A 25,579-nucleotide genomic window follows, 5' to 3' on the forward strand; every position below is an offset into this window, starting at 1 on the left:
TCTATCTATTAATGGACGGCCGGCCTGACTGCGTCCCAGAGAACTTAGACCGGGCTCTGCAGGCTATGGCAACTTGGTTAAGGCAGAGTGGGCTGAAACTGAATCCAGCGAAGACAGAAGTCCTTTGCCTAGATCGGGGCGCATGGGGAAGAGAAATACCTCTCCCAGTCTTCGACGGGGCGCCGCTGAAAGCGGCGCGCCAGGTCAGGAGCCTGGGAGTTTTACTGGAGCCTTCACTATCAATGGAGGCCCAGATTGCAGCCATTGCCAAGTCAGCCTTTTTCCATCTGAGGCGGGCAAAGCAGCTGGCCCCCTTCCTAGAGCGCCAAGATCTGGCAATGGTGATTCATGCAACAGTCACCTCGAGACTAGACTACTGTAATGCCCTCTACATGGGGCTGCCTCTGTACCAAATCCGGAAGCTGCAGCTAGTGCAGAACGCGGTGGCTAGATTGCTCCCAATGTGGGGTCACATACAGCCTGGGCTGCGCGAACTGCACTGGCTGCCAGTTGTATACCGGATTCGTTACAAAGTGCTGGTTATTACCTTTAAAGCCCTATATGGCCGAGGACCTGTCTACCTTAGGGACCGTCTCTCCTCATATAAACCCCAGAGAGCACTGAGGTCAGCTGGGAAAAACCTGCTGAACATTCCCGGGCCGAAAGAGGTGAAGTTGCAAAGCACCCGCAACCGAGCTTTCTCTACTATGGCTCCACGCCTATGGAACCAACTTCCAGAGGAAATGCGGGCCCTGCGGGACCTTGAACAGTTCCGCAGGGCCTGCAAGACTACCCTCTTCCGATTGGCCTTCACTGATTAAGAGGGAAACCGTTAAAGAACTCGCCGTCATAAACATAAACGTAATCATAGCGCTAGTATATTTTATTAATTTTATTAATTTTAGAATTTTAATCAGAATTTTAATTAAACTGTCAATGTAGTTTTATTTAATATTGTATGACCAATGTATGAAATAATGCTGTTAGACGCCCTGAGCCTGCCCCGGCGGGGAGGGCGGGATACAAATAAAAATTGTTGTTGTTGTTAAAACTGGCTCTCTGGGAGCCTGATCCAGCCTATGGGCTGCACGTTTTACACCCCTTTCTTAGACGGTATAGAAGGCACTCTGTAGAATTTACAGCAATGTAAAGAAAACAAGGGGGACTGTAGCATTTACCAACCCACCCTAATATTCTATATAAGAAACTGACTGTGTGTACCTGAAATGGCTGCATGGAGAGATAGAATGTTATAAAAAATATACATTACCTCCTTGTATACCAATATTTTTGGAGTTTTAAGATTTGCTTTCTGCTGTTATTTCTAGTCTGCTATATCACAGACTAACCTTTCCCCTTCATTCTTTCTTTCTGAAGCAGGTTTCCTCTATAGCTCTATGTCTGGGACTTTACTACAGCTTCTTTACCTGACCCACTAGCGAAATGTAATTTCTGACTATTCCAATGGTTTCTATGGGGGTTACATAATTGTAAGTACAAGTAGAGATTGCAAATATGTGATCAATATATGAAAACCAGTCTCTCCTGCCTGTCCCTTTTCTTTTGCACCATCACATGCTCTGCTCTTCCCCTGTTGAGGTCCTCTTCCATGTGTCCTAATAGAAGTTTTGCTTCTTGTATAACAGCTTTACTGATGGACCCTGATCCTACTTTAGCAGTCTAATAAGTGTTCCTTGATATCAAAGCAACCAAGACAATTGTCAGCAGAGGCTGATGAGCAGCTAACTGGATTTGCAGCTATCATATGTAAAATATAGATTATGGAATACAAAATGTGTTTGTATTAAGTCAGACCATTCACTTTCTTTTACAGAGCCATTTTGCTTCTAGCATTGCTCACTGTATTAGTACAATTTAGAGGTAAACACCAATATTTTTTTTTAAAAAAGAACAAAGCTGTAACATAATAACTTTCCTTCTATTGTTGTAGAAACCTTATGCTTGCCAGATTCCTGGATGCACCAAACGATACACAGATCCGAGTTCTTTAAGGAAGCATGTAAAAGCCCATTCCTGCAAAGATCAACAGGCTAGGAAAAAGGTAATATTCACTTGTCTCCATTATGCAAAATATATAGCTAAAAAAATTTATGTGGATTTTCAAATACAAAGGTATAACAATAGGCATGATCTATATCTCACAGCAGTCAATCAAATGCACTATCAATTTGAATAGAGTTGGACTGCACCCAAATGACTGTAAAAATCCACACCTGCAGGTGGCTAATGTTCCTTTCTAAAACCACATGGCATGATTTTCAAATAAAATTAATTAGTACTTTAATATATGGAATTCTGGTCTGTGTACTTTGCTTCTCATGTGGGTCAGTGTACTGTTCCATAGCCCACCTCCCCCCACATCTTAAAGAAACAAAATGAAATTATCAATTTTACATCTTACTTATACACAATTCACACATTCTACATTGTCTATTTTTATGTCTATCAATTAGAATTGGAAATATTTTTGCTAAGTGATAAACTAAACAATGGTAGTCTCAATCAAAAGTTTCTTTAGAAATATGCTCTTAGGTTGTAATATATAACATTTATATACCATACTGTACTTACAAAACTTTTGAGAACTCCATATGCCTTGCTCATTTTATGCTTTGGTATCTGAGACATTTCCTGGTGTAATAATAAAATGTAAAAAAAAATAATCCTTTAAAGCCAGAATTAAGATTGTTTAGGATTTAATTAAAAATGAAAATTGGCTTAATGTCAAAAAGCCTTTACAAAAATGTGAATTCATCATAAATAACCATAAAAATTCCAAGGTGATAAAGGCACAGTGAAGTAATAGCTCCAGCCCTAGGGAACCATTCAACTGAATAGAATGAGACCCTTTGCTGTTACACCCTGTTAGTCATGGATTTGTTTAATATATCCTGCTTGGCGGCCTGTAATCCTCTTTTTAAACCTCTTGCCTGCATGTTAAATGACAGTATTTTGGTGTCTCATAACTTGCTCTCTTCAAACTACTGTATGTATCAAGAGCAAAATATACATGGCAAGGAATATACTATGAACTTGTGTTCTGACTTCAAGAAATTTTGTCTGCAGTGATAGAATGTCTATTGATTCCAGTACACCTGAGATTTCAGTAAATTTGTCAGCATGTGGTTATCCTGATGTTGCTAGTATACTAATGAGTCGTTAGAGCATTTTACTTTTCCTTCTGGGAATTCAGTCAGGGCTTGGATAGTAATTTAGGATGAACTCTACAGACTGAGTCTACAGGTTTACTGTTTGTACTATAACTGTGTACTACATCAGTGGATATGTACCAAAACACAACCATTATCCTTTGAAGGCAATGATTGAGGACTTCATGTTGATAAGTATAAGAACAGCATGGACCTTTTCAAGCACTGCAAAAGTACTTGCATGTATTTACATTATTAGCAGGGCCGGCCTTGCCACTAGGCAAACTAGGCAGTTGCCTAGGGTGCCGGGAGGAAGGGGGTGATGAATTGGGCTTCTCCCCTCCTCCCTAGGCAAATGGCTAGTTTGCCACCTTTCCCTCCTCCCTCCCCAGTCAATTTCAGTGCCGGGAAACTGGCGCTAGAGCACCGTAGTCCCCAGCAGGCCATCTGCAGGGCTGCAGCACCTCCCCCTGCCTTCTCTTCCCTCCCCTCCGTGGTCAATTTCAGTGCCGGATGGGGAACTGGCGCTGGAGCGCCACACTCCCCGGCAGGCCATCTAAAGTTGTCCCGTCCCCGCCAAAGACTCACTTAAAGTCAGCCACCGCCCTGCTGGCCGCAGAGGAAGAAAAGGGCATGCAATGCCACTCCCTCCTCCCCCAGGAAGTGGAAGGAGGGAGTGGCAGTGCATGCCCTTTCCTTCGTCTGTGTCCAGCGGGCTGGCGGAACTGACTTTAGGTGAGTCTTTGGCGGGGCGAGGGCAGCTTTAGTGCAGCGCTCCAGTGCTGGTTTCCCATTCAGCATTGAAATTGACCATGGAGGGAAGGGAAAAGGAGGTGCGGCTGTGTGTGTGTGTGGGGGGGGGAAGGCGGGGAGAGCTGCCACGGCCCTGCAGATGGCCTGCCAGGAAGTGCGGCGCTCCAGCACCGGTTCCCCGGCCGGCACTGAAATTGACCACAGGGCAGAGAGAGGAGGAGACATGGCCACAGGGGGGGAGGCGGGGGGAGGTGGTGTGGCTGCAGAAGGGGGTTGCTGTGGAGGGGGGCAGGAGTTTGCCTAGGGTGCCATGTGGCCTCGGGCCACCCTGATTGTTAGAAGCACCATCTATAACTAGAACATGAGTGTTCTCAGAATTTCTGTGTCTCCTCCTATAGCAGCAACTCTTTTTGTTGGCTGCTGGCACCAGAAGTGCTGTCAGGAGGAAATGGGGGGACACACCAGCATCACACTGCCGCACTGACATAATTTCTGCTGAAAACTGTAAGTGATATCATGGATACTTTAGGATTTGAAGAATTCTGCAGTTTTACCCAAAACTCTACCACTTTTATCAAAAGTGACATTAAGAGTCATAGCATGACGACAATGGACCAGTCACTGCTCCCAATTATTCTTGGGAGTTGTTGGCTGTGATCTGGCAACCCTAGGTGTTGTACATGCTGTTATGCTCATTCAAAAGTTTTCCTAGCAACTGACAGGTCTGTACTTCATTCTAAGCTATTCATATCTGCTATGGTTTAAGGCCAGTTGACAACAGCCCTTTCCAAAGGTTTAGAGAGGACACAATGAATATATATTGGGGAGAGAAAGATCATAACTGTGATCCCATCCAATTTCCTGCATTCATTGGAAATACCAGCATAAAGTCTACGTATGTATAAGTGTACATCCATAGGCTTTATACATATATTCCATTGAACACATGAGGTGAAGGCAGAGAAGCTGTGATTCCTAATCCCAGTCACATGCATTCCATGTTCTTTCTGCTTCTGCAGCCCAAGTCAGCTTCAGAAGCAGGAAGAATACCTAATGAGCCCATGCTTGGCTGACAGTCAGAAGTGTGTGAGAAAGTCTTCCTGCTTCCACATTCAACTTTGGCTGTGGAAGCAGGAAGAAAATTCAGAGAGATGCAGGGGGAGGTCTTCTTCCTGCTTCTGCAGCTGACTTTGGCTGCAGATGGGATCTCTCTCTCCCCTCCCCCCCTCTCCCATTCCCCAGATTTTCCAACACCCAAAATTTTCTGGCTACAGCACTGTTGGGGTAGTGAGCAAATGAAAACGAGCAGTAATTAAGTGCCATTAGATTGCAAAAAAAGGAAAGTCAGTTTCATGAAATATTACATCCCCACTTGTTAACGTTTTGCAATTTTATATATAATGATTTAAATGTTTCTGATCCTTACCAAATGATTAGTGATGATATGTCAAGAAGCTGCCTTTACTGAATCAGATCACTGCCCTATCAAATGTTTGATTTATTGTTTTAATCCAGTGTTGTAACATGCCTTGAGCCCATTTGCAGGAAGGATGGGAAAGAAATTGAATCAAATAAATAAAGTTATTGTCTATTTTGACAGAGATGACTCTCTAGGGTCTCAGGTGGATGTCTTTCACATCACCTATGGCCTGATCCTTTTGACTGAAGAAATTGAACCTAGGATTTTCTATGTGCAAAGCAGATGCTCTACCACCAAGCCACAGTGTTTTCCCAAGTGAATTATACAATCAACTAAATTCTGTGTTCAAAGTAATTGTAGGTAGGCAATTGTACGTTGAGAATTACAAACTGTACACAGAAGTATCACTAGCAGTTATACAGATTCAGCAATACTGGATTTCCATCGACATTCATGATGATAATACTTTTAATGTGTAGGTGCTTTCCAGCTGTTTTGATCATTGCAACAATTGTGTGAAGTGGAAGATTATAATTCTCTTTTTACTTAAGAGAATATTATGATTCTCATCTCTTCTTGCTTTCTGGAAGTGCAATGCCACAAGCCCTTTTAAAATTCATTTCTGTTTCCTTTTACATCCTAGTTTATGCAACACAGCGAAAGCGGTCAAATTTTACAAATAGGGATGCAGAGTAATGCAGTTTGGCATTGTGAATGTACTTGTGTTTTTATGTAGTTCATAGTCCTCTTATGCAACTGTTGTTTTTTAAAATGATGAAATGATTCTATAATTCTTCTTGGCCATTAAATACTGCCCAAGTGTGAAAAAAGGGTTTAAATCATGTTTTTATTACCCTTACCACACGATTAGTCTTAAGGTTAAACATTGCCAAATGTCCATAAGAAGCAACTTCCACAGCTGGGTAAATGTCTGGTTCTCTTTACCCTCCTGTTTATATCTTCTGCAAGCAGGACATGTCAAAGGGGCCAGGCTTGGCTCAGGTGAGGAGTTAACTGGTGAACTTCAAGCATTCACTACGGGATCCTGCACATAAATCAACATACTTAAATGAGAATATTGCATGAATGCCTGGGCAGTCTCTAACCCTGTCCTTCATTATCCCTCTTTGCTGAAATTAGTATTCATGGACTGAAAAACCGAAATAATTTTAAAAATTCATGCTATTGACTTAGCACTGACTAAATCAGCAGGTAGATAGTGACCATTGCTAGGACTTTTTAAATAGAAAAAGTCCATCAGGAACTCATTTGCATATTAGGCCACACACCCTGACATCTCCATTGTTTCACACAGGGCTTTTTCTACAGCAGGAATTCATTTGCATATTAGGCCACACCCCCTGATGCAAAGCCAGCTGGAACTGTGTTCCTGTGCATTCCTGCTCAAAAAAAGCCCAGACCATTGCTGCCATTTGTTCTAACATAGTGAAGGCCCTGGAGAAATCCTTTAAACATTACAATGGGGCCCAGTTCTGCTTGGATCCACAGCAGCATGGACAGTGGGGTTCTGGCCTCCACCCCTGTCTTTCCAGGGATGCCTCTCACATCTAGATGGGCCATGAATTTGGTGGTGAATCACAGATATGGAACAAATGGGTTTGCTTTCATGATATGTAACATAGATTGTCATTTTATTTCACTGGTGACCATGCCACTAGGAAGTATATATCTCGTATTGCTCCCCAAGGACGGAATAAAGAGTCAGACACAGAGTATTGGTATAAAATTGGGCCACTTTATTCAATATTCTAATAAACAGCAAGGGTACCACACCAGCGGCCTGGCCAGGGTTAGGGGTCACCGCAACTGCTCCCCTGCCATTAACGGGCGAGAGACCCAGCCCCCCAGCCGGAGCTGAGTGTTACTCAGCTCCCTCCAGGCAGGCCCAGCAGGGAGGCAAACACCAGAGGGCCCAAACCCAGACGCACGTCTCGCCAGAAAGGCACCCTCTAGCCGAGCCTCCCAGACAGTCTGCATTCTCCAAACCCGGGTCTTCAAACCCGAAGGCTGATCATGCCAGACCCCAAATTCCCCAAAAGGGGGATGCTTCACAGTCCTCCACTAGTCACATAGTGCCCTAAACCCCAAAAACCTGCCACTACTAAGGTCAAGTCTCTACTTAGGGCTTAGCGTCCACCGGGAGGTCCAAAACCACCCACAACCCTTGCTGCAAATCTCTCAAGAAAAGCATTGAGAGATGGACCCCATCCCCTCTGTAGAGGTCAGGAAATTTCAACAAAATGTCCAGATGGAGCAAATAGTGGCCCAACCCCTTTTCCAGCACCTTCCTGATCTCTTTATTAGCCTTATACTGGGCCCTTTCTATTGCTGCAGGGTCCCAAGCACAATGCCATACCAGGCGGGGCAGCTTGGCTAACGAAATTATGGTGGTCCCAGGTCATTGCTCCCGAATGTGCTGGAAATCATCCCAGGCCTCCAAATTAAGGCCTTGCCCTTTAAGAGTCCCAGATCGTTACCTCCCAGGTGAACAATTAAAACCTGAAGAGGAGGACCCACACGATCTTTAAACAACAAAGGCAGCAGGCCTGGCCATTGAAGGCCGCCATTCGATACACACATGCTGGCTGAGTCCCAGCTGAGAGCCAACCGCAGTTCTCCAAGCCTGATGAGCGGCCTAAAACATGTGGCTATGGCCGCATACGAGAACTTGGCTCCTCTGGCCAGGAACAACAGCATCTAAAGAGAAAAAACAGTTAAACAAGAACAGAACCAACAATAAACAGACACCAAGTCACTCACGGCCTAATAAAAGGTTGCACGTAAGCCTTATAGGCCGAGAAACAGCACCTGCCCAATCTCTGAATGGAAGTGGAAGGATACCCCTTGACAGCTGCTGTTGAGGCTGCCCCAATTCTAAAGGAGTGGGTTCCAAACCGCACCCCAGACAACCCCAACTCACCCAAAGCCCGTGACGTTACTGCCCAAAACTGATGCTTCGTCAACGGGCTACCATTCGAATGTATAAACAAAACCCCCTCCATGGACTCCCTAACTGCCAAATAAGCAGCCAACTCAGTAACTGGACACAGCTCAAGCTCTGAACAACTACCCAACTTGAGCACCGTACCCTTCTGCAACTGATCCGTCTTTGAGCGACGGACAGTGATGACTGCCTTACCCGCAAATAGCTGCAGATCCCTTAACAACAGAGCCTTACAAGAAACATCGTTTCTAGACTGTGCCACCAGCTCACTTACTCTAAGAGCCCCCCCAAAAGCTAACAAAGACGCAGCGTGAAACAAACATGCTTCAAATTATGAAGCACACACCACGTCCCAAACCTTCTTCAAACCCCGCAGAATCAAAGGAGACACAGGATTCCGCATATCAACCCTGGGACCGGCCTCTCTGGCCCACCCTTCCAGCATCTTTCGAATACGAAAGTCAGCTGTTTCTTCCCTATAACCCAGCGCCTTACTGACAAAAGCCAATGCAGACAGGCGCCCCCTAATGGATCGCACAGCCAACCCCTTACCTCGCAGCGAAACACAGTAATGGAATAAGTGCTCCACCGGGACGGGCCAAACCCTGCAATACCCTACCTCAGCCCTAAAGTCTTCAAACAGCCGCACAGCCCATTCGTAAGACTTCCTGGTGCTGGGCGCAATGGCTAGACCTATCGCTCTGCAGGCCTCGGCTCTCCAATCAGCCATAGCTCCTGGGGCATTGGCACCGGCTCTCTGTCGGCATCTGGGGCCAGCTGACGAAACCTCTCCATCTGTTTATGAGGTAGAGCATCAGCCACCTCGTTACTCACCCCAGGAACATGCTTGGCTAAAAACAAAATGTTAAGCCGCAAACAGCACAGAGTGAAGGCCCTCACCAGTCTCATAACCTGGCCAGATTTGGATGAAAGGGAATTAATGACATGGACCACCGCCATATTATCACACCAAAAATGGACAGTGTGATTGGCCATATCCTTCCCCTACAGCCAAAATAGGAAAGAACTCAAGAAACGTAAGATCCCAGTTCACACCAACCTTTACCCAGGAGTCAGGCCAACAATCCGTGCACCAATGTCCACGGAAATAGACTCCAAAACCCAAAACCCAGCAGCATCAGACATGACTTGAAGATCAGCTTCGAGCCTCATGTCGTCCCTCCAAAAAGAGACTCCATTAAAGGACTCCAAAAATTCCTGCCAAACCCTCAAATCATCCCTCATGCTGCAGGTGACCCTAGTTCTATGCTGGGGCAAGCATAACCCTGCCATAGCATCGCACAGCCTTCTAAGAAAAGCCCTCCCAGGAGCAACCACTTTGCAAGCAAAGTTGAGGTGCCCAACCAGCTGCTGCAACTTCAACAAAGTAATTTTCCTTTTAAGAAGAAAGGTAGAAATTCTAGCCCTCAGCTCCACTATTTTCTGAAGAGGCACCCTAGACAACTGCGCAATAGTGTCAATCTCAATCCCCCAAAAGGTCAACCTCTGGGTCGGACCTTCAGTTTTCTCAGGCGCTAAAGGAACCCCAAGCTTCGCCGCCAGCTCAACAAAGCCAGACAGCAACTACCCACAACGCCCAGTCCCCTCGGGACCAACAAAAAGGTAGTCATCTAAATAATGAATGACATCCTGCAAACCCACTTTCTCCCGCACAGCCCATTCCAAAAATGTGCTGAAACGCTCGAAAGCCGAACATGACACAGAGCAGCCCATTGGCAATGCTCTATCCATGTAAAATTGACCCTCAAAAGAAAACCCTAGAAGTTCAAAATCATCGGGATGGACAGGTAAAAGGCGAAATGCAAACTTAATGTCACATTTTGCCAATTCTGCCCCCACCCCGCAACGCCTCACCCCAGCAATAGCCTGGTCAAAGCTGGTGTACCTAACAGACCATAAGTGCTCCAAGATGCCATCATTCACGGACTTCCCCTTAGGAAAAGACAAATGGTGAATCAAATGAAATTCACCAGGTGCCTTTTTAGGCACCACACCCAAAGGTAAGACTCTAAGAGTACTCACTGGAGGATGTGAAAAAGGACCCAATATCTTTCCCTCAGCCAGCTCTTTTGCAATCTTGTCCCTAACGACCTGCTCCAAGCCCTGAACTGACTAAGGTTTCCTGACATAAACAGAACTCGAGGACCCTGAAAAGGGATCCTAAACCCAACTTTAAAACCTTCTAACAAATACAAACTATCAACCCTTTCGAGGGTACCTCGACAGCCACTGCTCAAGAGGTCCCACCCTTATTGGGCTGGGCCCCTTTCTTAGCTGGAAAGGCACCTCCGCTCCTGCCAGGGTTCTTCGTATTTTTACGCCCACAGGCTCTAGGCAGTTGTCAAATGAGTGGGAACCACCACACATGGGGCACTCATGCTTGAACTGGCACGCCTTCCTATTACATACCCCAAGGGATCCAAATTCCCAGCAGAGCATGCGGGGTTGAACTGCCTGCCCCGCTGCACCGTGGGGAGAGCCTGATGAACCAGCAGCAGATGTGGATGACCTACTCACCAAGTGACCACTATCAGAGCGATCACCCAGATTAGGCCTAGCCGAGGACATAACCTGCAGCCAAAGCTGCTGATGGATACGATCCCACTGAAGGGATGGATACAGGGCAGCCCTCATCCTAAATTCCTGGTCATATTGTAACCAGGCTGGTCCACTAAAGGCTGTATAGCCTTTATAAATTATGTCCAAATACTGGAACAGGGATGCTGCCCGCCACAGCTGCGCCCTCACAATCACCCTGGCATAAATACAGAACCCAGAAAGCCAATTAGCCCAGGTCCTGTCCACCTTCTGTTTTTTCAATTTTTCCTTCTCTTTCTCATCCAATTCTTCCTTGTCTTTTTTCTCAACCTCCCGAAGGAGAAGAGAAAAAATATCCACGTAATCCCCTTTTAATATTTTTTCCCTAGTAGCGAGAAGCAAGTGGTCCCCCAGCGGCAAGGCAACCTCCCCAAATGGCAAAGCAGCAAAGGGCACCATCCCATATGTTGAGGGTGCCCCCATAAAGGAGCCAGCCATGCCAGGATGCCCTGCGCCCGGGTACACACTAGGAACGCCTTGCCCACATGGCCAAGCCCAATTCTGAAACATGCCCAACGCAGAGGAGGCAGGGGCCCCTGCGCTTGACATGGAAGCGCCCTGCCTGGCTGCCGAAGCAGGCCCCCATGCTCCCTGTGGCCAAACCTGCCCAGGCCCTGCCTGTAAATTTTCACCTGACCTACCTCCGAATCTAGCAGGAACCAATGGCAACCAACACCCGATGCTCCAGCCACCGCCATCAAACCCACCTCCGGACCGCAAAGGCCAGTGTCCCTGCCAGGCATGACTCCACCAGACCTGCCCACAAGAATAGACAGCCTGGTGAGAATACTTGCCTGCTTACCCTTCTTAGATTGCCTCACACCATCCTCCCCACCTGGAGAAAGGATTCCCCCCGGCTGTCTGTTCCAATGCTCTCAATCTACAAGCAATATTGGAATGAACCACCATATCACCCTCCTCATCAGAAGAGGATAACGGCGGTAGTGGCCTTTTCGCAGGAACCTTGGGCGCCTTAGGCACTGGCTTTTTTCCTTTGGGCTTGCCTGACCCTTTTGCACCAGCCATCAAAATAGCAAGCACAACACCACAAAATGGCCTTCTGCAGCTCCATTCTAAAATGGCTTCCCCCTGGAAGAAGAAAGGGAACTCAAAATGGCCACAAAAGCCTCCGCTGCACACCAATGTCTCCAGTAGGAGAAAAATGGGGGGGAGGGGGAGGCTCTCCAAAATGGTCACCTGCCAACCTCAAGGGCAATAATAAAAAATCCGGTTGCCCTACAGGCCCACACCTTCAAAAATTAAAAGGGGAAAGACCAACCCCTGGGCTCCACAACCCCTGCCCCAGCAGACCCCAAACCCTAGGCAGACTCAGCCAACAAGAAGGACAACGCCATGTCCTCCACCTCCTCCGATGCCACCACCAGCCCGCAACACTGCAGCTGACGCTCCAGCCAATGGCGATGCTCCAGCCAACGCTTCACCCGCCGCTTCCCAGTCGACTGCCCCAACAAACCCCGACGTCCAACCAAAACAAAAGAAAAGCCTCAGCTGATTGTCTGCCAAGACGAAGGAGCCGACAAAGAGCGCAGAGTTTGCTTCCCTGGATGGGAAGAGTCAGGGGGGTCCGTTTCGGCACGCAGAGAAAAAGGCGGGATCTGACAGTCTAACTGTCAGATCCTGACTTTTTCTCTGCATGCTGCAGTCTGCAAGCATAAGATTCTGATCATACATATACATAAGCTACACAAAACATTATGTTCAACAGCATTTTTACAGAAGCAATAAACCACAACACAAAACCCAAACCCTAGGGGGGGCGGGTTTGTATAATGGAAGAAATTATATTTATTTTCTCTGTGATGAAATGTCACAGGGCATTATAGTTATTTAATACATTTATAATCTGCTTTTCTTTCATTATGGAACTCAAATTTGTATACATAGGGTTCCAAGAGTCTCAAGGCACTGAACAGCCCTCAGCCTGTTCAGCTTCAGCAAGGTTTTTTTACCCATTGCCTACCAAACATACCAAAATTCAGAGGCAGTGAAGTTGACAGGAAAGAGATACAGGCTGGATAAGAGGAGGTACTGCTTTACTCAATGGATGATTAAATTATGGAATTTACTGTCAGAGAATATAGCAATGGCAGTGAGCATACATGGGTTTAAAAGGGGATTAAACAGATTCATAGATCTATCAATGACTACTCACCATGGTGACTAAAGGGAACCTTGATATCCAGAGACAGTAAACCTCTGAAATCCAGAGGAAGGTGCTGGCCTGTATGCCTGTTTATGTGGCAACTGGCTAGTCACTATGTGAAACAGTGTGATGGACCATTGGTCTGATCCAACAAGACTCTTGTTATGTTCCTAATGTATGCTAGGGCTAATGGAGGTTTGGGTGTAAACTAGAGAAGAAAGTTGTTCTAAATTTCTTGTTCTTCATATTGGTGAAAGCTCCAAAGAAGTTTCTGCAGGCTGCTATAAATGGCTTATCCTCAGATCACATTAACAGAGGATTCCATTTGCACTTAAACCTTTAGTTCTAGGTGTGTGTTTTTTAAAAAAATCTTGAAACACTTAAAAATTATTCCAATAAACAATATCATTAGGTTACCTGTTCAGCACTTCTCAGACCAACATATCTGTTGAGATATCTTAGTTATAGCTATATTTAATAAACAAAAGTAAACTTTACTTTTGGCAAGGTATTATGAAGGCTTTACAGCATCTATGAAGTGCTTAGTAGATTTTAATGCACACTAGGCTTATGCTCCAAAGCAAAACTACTGCCTAAAGTCCATCCTATGCATATTTACTCAAGAGTTAAGTCCCAATGCAAATTTGTGTGCATAGAATTGTAAACTTCTAATATCTATTGATATCCCATCTAATATGTTAGTCTCTTTTTTTGGCTTGGGAACATTTGTTTTAGTTGTTACATATTCAACTGCAATTTTCATTAGATCACATTTTAATTCAAAATATGGACTATATATTGATATGTCTCTTTAACATATATCACTTTTTTATTTGTGGTTTGTTGTTTGTAGATATTCAAATACCCATCAAATGGAAAAAGCTATAGCTTTAGAAATATTTTTATGGAAAGAAAACAGAACAATTACCTATTTTGTAAACTGAGGTTATTGGTTTCAGTACTGGAAGAGAAGCTGCCAGTTTAGCTGTGGAACACTGAGAATATACTATCTGGGATTAGGGAGCTGTCCAGTTTAAGTCAAAAGAGCATACATTGTTAATCACAAATGTCAACTATGATTAAGAAGGGTTGCTACAAACATTAGCTATTTTTAAATTTCTAGTGCTGTGTGCCTATTATAATGGTGTTACATAATAATTGTGCTTGGCAAATACGGATTCTTTGTTCCACATCCCTAGTCTATTTTTAGTTTCATCACTATGAAGAAAATATACATCAACTCTGACAAAATTGATTTCAATAAATATTTCAAGTTGGTGACATATGGCAAAAATAAGTTTACTGCCTCAAGGGACACCACACAACATCCAGACTTTCTTCATTTTACAAACATGTTCATAAATGATTTGGAGTTGGGAGTAAGCAGTGCAGTGGCCAAGTTTGCAGATGACACTAAATTGTTCAGGGTGGTGAGAACCAGAGAGGATTGTGAGGCACTCCAAAGGGATCTGTTGAGACTGGGTGAGTGGGCGTCAACATATCAGATGAGGTTCAATGTGACCAAGTGCAAAGTAATGCACATTGGGGCCAAAAATCCCAGCTACAAATACAAGTTGATGCGGTGTGAACTGGCAGAGACTGACCAAGAGAGAGATCTTGGGGTCGTGGTAGATAACTCACTGAAAATGTCAAGACAGTGTGCAATTGCAATTAAAAAGGCCAACGCCATGCTGGGAATTATTAGGAAGGGAACTGAAAACAAATCAGCCAGTATCATAATGCCCCTGTATAAATCGATGGTGCGGTCTCATTTGGAATACTGTGTACAATTCTGGTCACCGCACCTCAAAAAGGATATTATAGCATTGGAAAAAGTGCAAGGGCAACTAGAATGATTAAAGGGCTGGAACACTTTCCCTATGAAGAAAGGTTAAAACGCTTGGGGCTCTTTAGCTTGGAGAAATGTCGACTGCAGGGTGACATGATAGAGGTTTACAAGATTATGCATGGGATGGAGAAAGTAGAGAAAGAAGTACTTTCTCCCTTTCTCCCAATACAAGAACTCGTGGGCATTTGATGAAATTGCTGAGCAGTCGGGTTAAAATGGATAAAAAGAAGTACTTCTTCACCCAAAGGGTGATTAACATGTGGAATTCACTGCCACAGAAGGTGGTGGCGGCTACAAGCATAGCCAGCTTCAAGAGGGGGTTAGATAAAAATATGGAGCAGAGGTCCATCAGTGGGTATTAGCCACAGTGTGTGTGTATGTGTGTGTATACACACACACACACACACACACACACACACATATATATATATATATATATATATATATATATATATATATATATATATATATATATATATATATATATATATATATATAATTTTTGGGCCACTGTGTGACACAGAGTGTTGGACTGGATGGGCCACTGGCCTGATCCAACTTGGCTTCTCTTATGTTCTTATGCAGGTTTTCCAGAAAAAGTTTTTGAAAGATGAAATATAAAACTCAAGAGATAGGAAAATCTTCATTTCTACCACAAGTTAGACCTTTTGATAAATATCAGTCTTTTATCAAAGTTGGTTAAAAGTCTATTGAGTCCAAAAATCTGACTGTTTGGCATAAGAAAAGAAAGAATTACAATCAATGAGGCTTAAACTGACACTGCAGGCAAGGGGAAATGAAGAATTTTCAAAGCCATTGCTTTTGAAATATTTTTATTTTTTACCATTAACAGTTATAAATATTAAGAAATAGCACTGAATAAGAAAGGAATTGTCTGTTGATAGAAAATGTTTAAATGAGAATGAAAACCAATATTTGTGTGTGCCATGTGTAGAAACAGTGTTTTGGAGTGTTATAGAGACAACAACATCTTTTGGATTCATCAATTAATATTGACTGAAATATCAATGATGATATCAAAAGATTCTTAAAATTAGCAAAGGATTTTCACCAGGTTCCAAGAGGTTGTTCAAGTCATTGCACACACCTAAGAAAACTTAGCGTTCATTTTGTCAAATCACAGCATCTTGGTAAATAACTTGGAAAAAGATTTTCAAAAGCATATGTTGAAGGAAATTTCAACAAATTGTTCTCAATTTGTGGGGATCAAAGAAAATGGAAAGGAAATCTGAAACAAAAATAAAGTATACCTGAACACGAAAATGTAAAATAAAACATTCCTGCTATCACCTTCTCTTTTCAAAACATACTGAAATGCAGTCTTTTAGAATAAGTAGTCTGATTATATCCTTTTTCAAATAATATGGAAGTCATGAGAATGTGTCATGTATCAGGCTTGACTGTCGATATGCTTTAGTGGCAACAATGCCATTTCTAAGTGGTTGTAAGCTTGGCAAAAAATTAACATACATGTTGATTTCTACCAGCTTTGAACTAAAAGGATTTTGAATGTTAATACAACTCACTGGAATTTGTAGGCCAGATATGCTTGTTCATATTTTTTTCTGAGGAAACAATTTTGGGATTATTTTTATATCATTATTTTTATATCATAGGAGAGCCGGTTTGGTGTAGTGGTTAAGTGTGCGGACTCTTATCTGGGAGAACCGGGTTTGATTCCCCACTCCTCCACTTGCACCTGCTGGCATGGCCTTGGGTCAGCCGTAGCTCTGGCAGAGGTTGTCCTTGAAAGGGCAGCTGCTGTGAGAGCCCTCTCCAGCCCCACCCACCTCACAGGGTGTCTGTTGTGGGGGAGGAAGGTAAAGGAGATTGTGAGCCGCTCTGAGACTCTTCGGAGTGGAGGGCGGGATATAAATCCAATATCTTCTTCTTATTATTAATTGGCAATGACTGTTTATAAGCATACTTTGTAAAAATAATATTGGCAGATATTTACAAATTCAATAATAAAATCACCTTACTCTTTTTATTTCTCACAATCAAAAGTGGAGTGGAAAAGGCCAAAAAAACCTCAATTACATTTCATGTTCATTTCAAACAATATGGCGGATTATACAGAATGTTTTCAGTTCTCCACAGTACTACTTTTTCATATTTCAGAGTTCATATTTTAGTCTCAATCTCATCCAGTTGCTATTTTTCAAAAATATATTTCACAGTTCAGTGTAAAAGTTGCAAGGAAGATAATCAAGTGGAATAGAAAATTGTAATCTATCTTCTTACTTTTAGCAAGCTTGACTTTTAGAAATATCTCATTTGCTTTCTATAGAGTCCAAATGAAATATTCCATTAATGCAAAAGAAATTGCATTTGGAGACTAAGGGTCACTGAGCAGTGCCCATGGCAACTAAGAAGCCATTCTTCACTAAAAAAAAATGCTGTAAAGAGTAAGTGTTTTAATCCTCAACTTTAATCCTCGTACTTCCTGTTCTCAAAACGAAATATAAATCAGACTCTGTGGAGAACAGCAATTTTTCTTAAAAGGGATGTTAGCACCCACAGATTAGTGATGGGTGGTAGTGTTTAAGGAATTTAATCACACTATTTGTTGTGAGACATTTGGAACTATGATTAACCAATTATTTTGAGTCTGGACAATGAGAAACAATAAAACTATCTCTGAAAGTCATTAGAGATAGACTTTTATTACTCTCCCATTTGACCATCATTACTTCCAGTTGTTGCAACTTGGATACTGTTGCATTGTACTTTATGTTCAACTAGTAGTAATAATAATAATAATAATATAATAATATAATATAATATAATATAATAGTAATATAATTATTATTAATAATAAATAAAATATTATTATTAGTAATAATAATAACCTCTCAAACAATTTCATGTTGGATTGTATTTCTTATTCATGAACATTATAAAGAGGTGTCTCTCGCCCTCTTCAGTTCATGGTTCATTCCACTAAATCTCAGGCCTTTTTGTCTTCAAATGTGGAGTCCCCCTCCAGGACATTTGCAAGGCAGCCATGTAGTCCATGCTGTCAACGTTTGGGAAACACTCTGAGACCAACATAGACACCAGAGGCAATTCTGTAGTGGGCAAAGTTGCTTCACTAAGACCTTTGCTTCTACCTCCTTGATAATATTCCATGTGGAATTGCACAGAAGATACGACAATGAAAACATGTTTGCAGTTACCTATATTGTTCTTCAAGAGTTTTGTGTGGACATGCATCCTTCTCTTTGACTCAGTTATGAGCATGTATGGTCATTCCACATTGTATCTTCTCCAATGACAATCTTAATGAACTGAGAGAGGGAGACATTTTCCCTCCTTTTATATGCTTCTTTTTGATGGGATTCCACACCAAAATATGGGAGAGTGCCTTGTGCTGTCAAGGAGTATTTAGAACATCAATGGCTGGCCTATGCATGTGCAGTTCTCTTATGTGCCTGCGCAGAAGACCAACCAATGAACACCAGTTACAAATAAGCACAGCCAGGTTTTATTTATCAAGTCATGCTATTGACATCTACACCATAAAAAGCTTCAGCTGCCCATTTCTTCACATTAAGGCTCTGTTAAAAGGCCAAAACTTTTTTTCCAAGCCTATTGGCAACCTAGTAATTAAGGAACTTTTTGTGTTTTCCCTTGCCATCTATATCTAGCATGACTGCTATGGCTCAGTGTGACTTGATCTGGAGAGATTACCATGATTCCAAATAGCCTTTGCTTGTTATGCCAAGCTATGGCATTGGTTCATATATGCTTGTATAACTTTATAAATATCAATAGTGGGAAAATTCAGTCATCAGTTGGATTCTTAAATGTTGCAATAATAGGAAATATGAGTCCATGCATTGACTCAGGTATTATTTTATCTAATATGTTTTGATAAATTTATCTGCATGAGTGAACAAATATCAAGATACTAGTCAAGTGTATTTAGAACTGCAGTTTAGTGGCATCTGATTTCCACTGAACAATAAGACTACTAGGATCTCTGTGAAGCACACCTGAATCTGATAAACAACAATGATAAGAGAAATGCAAAAGAAAAGGTCTTTTGATTGTTATTCCTTGCCTTGGGAAGTGTGTTAAGCATTAAAACCAACTTAAAATACCTGTTCTTGCATTCAAATATAATGCAGCTTAAAACTAAGGAATTTAAAGGCCTTATCCCCTTCTAATTACTTCCACTTGATTTGCTAAATCTTGGGTGATTTATCTAATCATATCTGAAATGAGAAAATGAGGGGAGTTGAATTTCCATCTCTTGTTCTGAAAGCTTATAAACATTAGCAGAACTGTCAAGAAAAGATTATAAATTGCTATAGTCTGTGCATTGTTTTTAAAATACTTAGACAAGCCAACCTTTGCTCCTGTGAACAATTCAAATTTCTATATGCACTAGTAATCATTATCAGCTAGGTGACTGAAGAGTCTCACATTAAAAATATTCATTGGAACATATATTTCAAAAAAAGAGAAAGATTCTGGAGAAACCAAGAAGTAGGTAATTTGTTTGCATTACATCTTTGAATTCATTCCAAGTCCTTGGAAAAGGCTGTGTGCGAAGCTTGTTGGTCTAAATGAATTTATCCTTTAGTAGGGTAGCTTATTACAGCACACATTCATACCTTTCTTCTAAAGAAAAGATGCAATCTGGCAGGATTTTGATCACAGCAGGTTTGCAAATATCTGTAGGATAAAAGTCAATTATAACTAGGAGCACAGAATGTTTATATGAATATGTCAGGCTGAAAGTTTTATTGCTTTAAAATCTATTTTAGGACTAGATGACTTTGCATAATGTAAATAAGCTTGGGCATAGGTAGCATTTAGTTACTTGTATGGAGAAATGCACTCCACTTTTGGCTATTTTAAACTATGGAGAGCTTAGGGGCTACAAAACCCCACACTCATTTTAAGATGTTTAAGATGTTTCTGTGATGGTACAAAGACAGGAAGCAGGAGAGTGGTTAATAGCTGTCAAGTAACTTCACCCCATTGATGGCTCTTCAAGGTCTCAGTACTTAAGGCCTGGTTATGCAGATGCTTCTAGTCAACAGAGCACAGTCAAAGGGCCATCTCACATCCTGGCAGCAATGTGACACCTAGGTGGAGATAAAGACTGGTGAGGCCAATTGCTAGATTGAGAATGACAGGAAAAGGATTGATCCACTGGGGGAGTGGGCAGACAAAGGAGACAAAGGCCCATTTTTGCAGATTATTTTTGCTAGGTCCATCTTGAATCTATCTGGATGGCAACCTATGGACACTAACAAATGGTTTGGCAACCTAGACAGTAATGGATGACTGAAAGAAAGCTATAACATAAAGAGTAAACAGCCTACCCTAGAATAACAACAGTCAGGGCATGTTAGACAATAAACAGAGGAATGTGTATATGCACCTTTATGTAGCCTTGCTCAATCCATTGCTATGCCAAGTTTGTATGTGGACATTTTCTTTGTGTGTGTTTTTTGTGTAGTTTTGTCAAAATGATATGTATTGTTAAATAAAATAAAAATGAAGGAAAAGGGGAAAACTCAACTCAAAATATGCTGATAATGTTGCAAGGGTCAAGCTATAGAAGATAAAATGTCAAAATAAATATTTATTATATGGTGTACACAATAGTAAAATAAAAAATACAGGGCCTGAATATCAGGCTGAATTAGAGTCAGAACAGGTTTTACATAAGCTGTAATAATTTCGCATACCAAAACCATCACAAGACTATGGCATTTCAGCCTCAAGGGCCTTCCTTAGTGGACAATTATATATACTTTTTAAAAAATCACATCCCGAAACTACTATATATCAATCCTGATCAGGTATTGTTATTTTATTTATTTATTTATTTTACTTTCCATTTATATCCCACCCATTCCAAATGGACTCAGGGTGGCTAACAATCATGTAAAAACCAACATCTCAATTTCAAATATAAAACAATAGGACAGTCAGTTATAATTTAAAACAATTTAAAACAAAGTATTGGTGCTATACAGATTATACAATTTTTCTGTTGGTGGTCCTTCTGGTGGAGTTGCCCAGTAGCATAAAAGCAGCAGCCTTCTCCCCTAGTTGGTATAGGTCTGTTTAAAAAGTTCAGTTTTACAAGCTCTGCGGAATTGGGAGAGATCCCGCAGAGCTCTTATGGCCTCAGGGAGCGCATTCCACAGCATTGGTGCTGCCACTGAGAAGACCCTGGCCCGTGTAAAGCCCAGTCTGACCTCCCTTAGTCCGGGAATGGACAATAGATTTTTAGTTCCTGAACACAGTGCTTTCTGGGGAACATATGGGGAAAGGCAGTCCCTTAGATAGGGCTTTAAAGGTCAATACTAGCACTTTGTAATGGACTCGGAACACAATAGGCAGCCAGTGCAGCTCTTTCAGCACTGGTTGAATGTCCTCCCATCTCAGGAGTCCCATTAACAACCATCCTGCAGCATTCTGCACTAGCTGTAGTTTCTGAGTCAAAGTCAAGGGCAGCCCCATGTAGAGGGCATTACAGTAGTCTATTCTCGAGGTGACCATAGCATGGATCACCATTGCTAAGTTGCAGTGCTCCCGAAAAGCGGCCAACTGTTGTACCCGCCGCAGATGGATAAAGGCGCACTTGACAGTGGTTGCTACCTGGGTCTCCATAAACAAGGAGGACTCCAGGAGCACTCCCAGGCTCTTGACCTTCAAGGCCAAAATTAGTGGCACTCCGTCAAAAGCCAGCAAGGGGATCTCCCTTCCTGGGCCACTGCGGCTCAGATAAAGAACCTCCATCTTTGTCCGATTCAACTTCAGTCGACTCAGCCTAAGTCAAGATGTCACAGCTTGTAATGCCAGGGCTAAGTTGTCTGGGACACAGCCAGATCAGCCACCGATCAGTAGATACAGCTAGGTGTCATCCGCATATTGGTGACATCCCAGCCCATACCTCCTGACAATCTGGGCAAGGGGGCGCATGTAGATGTTAAATAACATCGGGGACAGAACTGCCCCTTGTGGCACACCACATATGAGTGGGTGCCTCTGGGACAATTCTTCCCCTATCACCACCCTTTGTCCCTGACCTTGGAGGAAAGAGGCCAGCCATTGCAAGGCAGACCCCCGAATCCCCATGTCAGCAAGGTGGCTAGACAGTAGCTGGTGGTCAGCATGTCAAATGCGGCTGACAGATCTAAAAACAATAGCACCGCTGAGCCGCCTCGATCCATATGTCGCAGAAGACCATCCATGAGAGCAACTAAAACTATCTCTGTCCCATGACTTAGATGAAAGCTGGACTGGAACTTAATATACACCAGAAAAGAGAGGAAAAGGCAAATTTTTATAATAGAAATAGCATTATCAATGCTATATTGATATAAAACCATTTCTACCTCATATAGTTTGTGGTATGATATAAACTTATAAAGCAGGCAATGGATCTCTTCACAAGGTAGCTGCACTCACACATAAATCTTCACTGAAGTAATAATCTATAAAGTGGAAGTTATATATGGGGTAAAAAAGTAAAAAAAAGTAAAGTTAGTTCCCTGTGAAAGCATTAATCATTTCCGATTCTGGGGTGACATTGCATCATAATGTTTTCACGGCAGACTTTTTAATGGGGTGGTTTGCCATTGCCTACCCCAGTCATCTACACTTTCCCCCCAGCAAGCTCTGACCTCGGAAGGATGAAAGGCTGAGTCAACCTTGAGCCGGTTACCTGAACCCAGCTTCTGCCAGGATTGATCTCAGGTCATGAGCACAGCTTAGGACTGCAGTACTGCAGCTTTACCACTCTGTGTCATGGGGCTGTACTATATATGGGGTACATTTTATAAATTAACAAATGAGCATTTAAATCTGAAAGCACTTAAACCTACAAACAAACTTGGTACAAGGTTTCCACTATTTGTGGATGTGTGTGTCATCAACCAGTAACTGAAGTCAAATTGCAGATTTGTCATAATAAAGTCAGCTATATGATGGAATGAAAGGATGATGCAATACCTCCCATGTGTTATGTAATTCTGCTCCCACAGGAGTAAGGGAAAGGAAAGGAGAGGGACAGAGGGGAGGGAGAGAAAAAAGAACCTGAACTTCAAAGAATGAGCATAGAGAACAGCAAGTGCTTAGCCTCCAAAACCTCTCACAATCAACACGGTCCACTTCTTCATTCAATTCCATAGGTGCCAACACCCAAAGATGGTGAATCCAGAATATTTATCCTTTTTGTGGGACTTTATGCAGGCTTGAAGATGTAGGCTGAACACATTCTGCAACCCAGAATCACAGCTGTTTCTCAGTGTGGCTGGAAGTGAGATAATGGTTAATTTGAGCATTTAAATTCTTTAGAATGCAGCTCTTATGCTCACAAATTCTAATTTTGACAGGTCTAGTAGTCATTCCTACATATACTAAGTTACAAGAACACTAAACAACATAAGTTACTTGCTTAGAGCTACAATTGCTGAATGAAATAGTTCTAGTACTAGATGAATTCTGAAACAGTTTTTGGTCACTGCTCAAGCAGTTCCTGTGCAGTGACCACATGAGGGGAAAAGACCACTCAGTCATTCTTTTTTAACACATATTTGCATGTGTTTAATAAACTTTACACTGCATGCAAAGTTAAAGTAACACCTTTAGTGTGATTCCTAATTCTCCATAAACATAAAACAGAAGTGCAGTAGCAGCTAACAATATATATGCCAACATAAGTTTTTATTAAGTAGAATTCACTTATTCAGATGCTTGATGTGTTCACCTGTTAGGAAGAAGTATTTATACTCAAGCTGCAAACAACAGAAAGGTGTGGAGGTATGCTTTGGGGTGGCATGTCCTCTTAAAATTATGTTAGTGTGTATTACTAGAGTTGTCATTCTTCACTTCTCTCTTCAGGGTCTCTAGAAATTAAAATCTATGAGTGATTGAATAATGCACATCCATGTAAAATGCACATGTTCAAAGTTGCCAGTAACATAGAACAATTATGTTTTTATAATGAACACTTTCCTAGTTTTTAAGTCACTGGAAGACAGGTAATTGTACAGTAAATTTATCAGATGCAGTGTGGCCTTCAGCAATGTGTAACAAGTTAGAGGCTTGGGTAATAATTTTTAGTATGAAAACTGAAGTATAATAAGTGTATCCTTGTTTTCATCTGCAAAATGTAGAAGGTATGTAAGCTTATTTTATGCATATTGCAGTCAGCATTTCAGAGGAATAGTCTTCTATAAAGTATGAACTTCCAAACCACACTTTTCTTTATTCCACTCCTTGTTATCTCTTCACCCCTTATTCTGAACCCAATTATACATACTTGTGATGCCTATAAAGGAACAAGATCATCTCCACACTGTGAATAAAAAGCATGGAAGGATTTCCACCAAGCTAAATTGAAGAGGATTTAAAAGATAAATATAGGGTAACTTTATCCTTGAATCTTTCTTAGAAAGGTTACTCTTTTTTATGAACAATGTTTCACAGCAATGATCACCTGTTGCAATACTTATGGATATAGGTAAACCATCTTTGACCTCAGAAATATGCATGCATGATAGCTGTCAGAGCTATTGAATAATGGAGAGAAGAGTTCATGGTTATACATTAAGAAACATCTGAGTCCTAAAGCTGGTTTTAAGTAGGAGAGCTAAATAACTGAAGATCTCAAGAAATCATGGTAAATCTTTGTAAAACTCCTTTAGATTTGTGCAACAAATTAAGCATTCAGTAACCCTAAACTTTCCTACAAAAGTTAATTTAGTAGTAATTGATAGTATAGTTTTGCACTAGCTTCTTTCTGAAGACACAGAAAGTTCACAGTCAATGCCTATGCAATCCAGTGGGCAGAGACTGCTGTAACTCTACATAGGATTGCACTGTTATTTTATTAGAAAAAAGTACAGAAGACAGTGGAAAAGTTACATAAATTTAGCAGGCAGATAGTGCTACAGCATGAGACCCAAAGCAACAACAGAGCCCATGAAACCCCAATCCTTTAAAATTACAATATCTATGGCTCAGTCTAATCATGGCCCTTTGATCATGTTATATTTTCAAGCGAGAATGGCTGTCCTGAAACCTTATTCAGGTAGGTAGCCATGTTGGTCTGAAGCAACAGAACAAAGTATGAGTCCAGTGGCACCTTTGAGACCAACAAAAAATTTTATCCTAGATATAAGCTTTTGTGTGCATGCACACTTCAGAGGGCAGTCTTTTGGTAAGTGGTTAACCCCCCAGTGGTGCACAAAGCAGTAAGGTGATAACCAGGGCTCCAAACTTGGGAAGTAAGCTGGGAGTTCTGACCTTCCCAGTGGGCAATCCCTATAAAAATCGGCAGTTGAACACAGAGAGAAAAAAGCCCCTCTTAGTGTTGGGAAAACCTTGGAGGGTAGAGTGAAACAGAATCTGTAGTCAGTGCAGGACCATACCTGTTGCATCCAGCATTACCTAATCCTAACTCCAATATCACCTAGGGCACTTAAACACACAACACATCCTTTATTCATTTTCAGACCTTTCAAAAGGAAAACAGAGGCTTGTGAAAGTGTTCTGGAGATCTAAAGCTTGCTTACAGCTTTGTGATATATTGTTTAGTTCTAATAAAAACTTAGATATTTCTAGTCTTACTCGAGCCTAGCAG

At 42.0% G+C, this 25,579-nt stretch overlaps 1 protein-coding gene across 2 annotated transcripts in view; it reads left to right on the top strand.

Moving 5' to 3' along the window:
* The window catches only part of GLIS3 (GLIS family zinc finger 3), a 283,772-nt gene that overhangs the window by 187,074 nt on the left and 71,119 nt on the right, over positions 1-25,579 (top strand). For both annotated transcript variants that reach the window (XM_060237383.1, XM_060237384.1), the window contains exon 6: positions 1,952-2,062. In XM_060237383.1, coding sequence (XP_060093366.1) covers positions 1,952-2,062 — 111 coding nt within the window. The remainder of the gene's footprint in view (positions 1-1,951; positions 2,063-25,579) is intronic.

The sequence above is a fragment of the Heteronotia binoei genome, chromosome 4 (assembly GCF_032191835.1).
Source record: "Heteronotia binoei isolate CCM8104 ecotype False Entrance Well chromosome 4, APGP_CSIRO_Hbin_v1, whole genome shotgun sequence".
Lineage (NCBI taxonomy): Eukaryota > Metazoa > Chordata > Lepidosauria > Squamata > Gekkonidae > Heteronotia > Heteronotia binoei.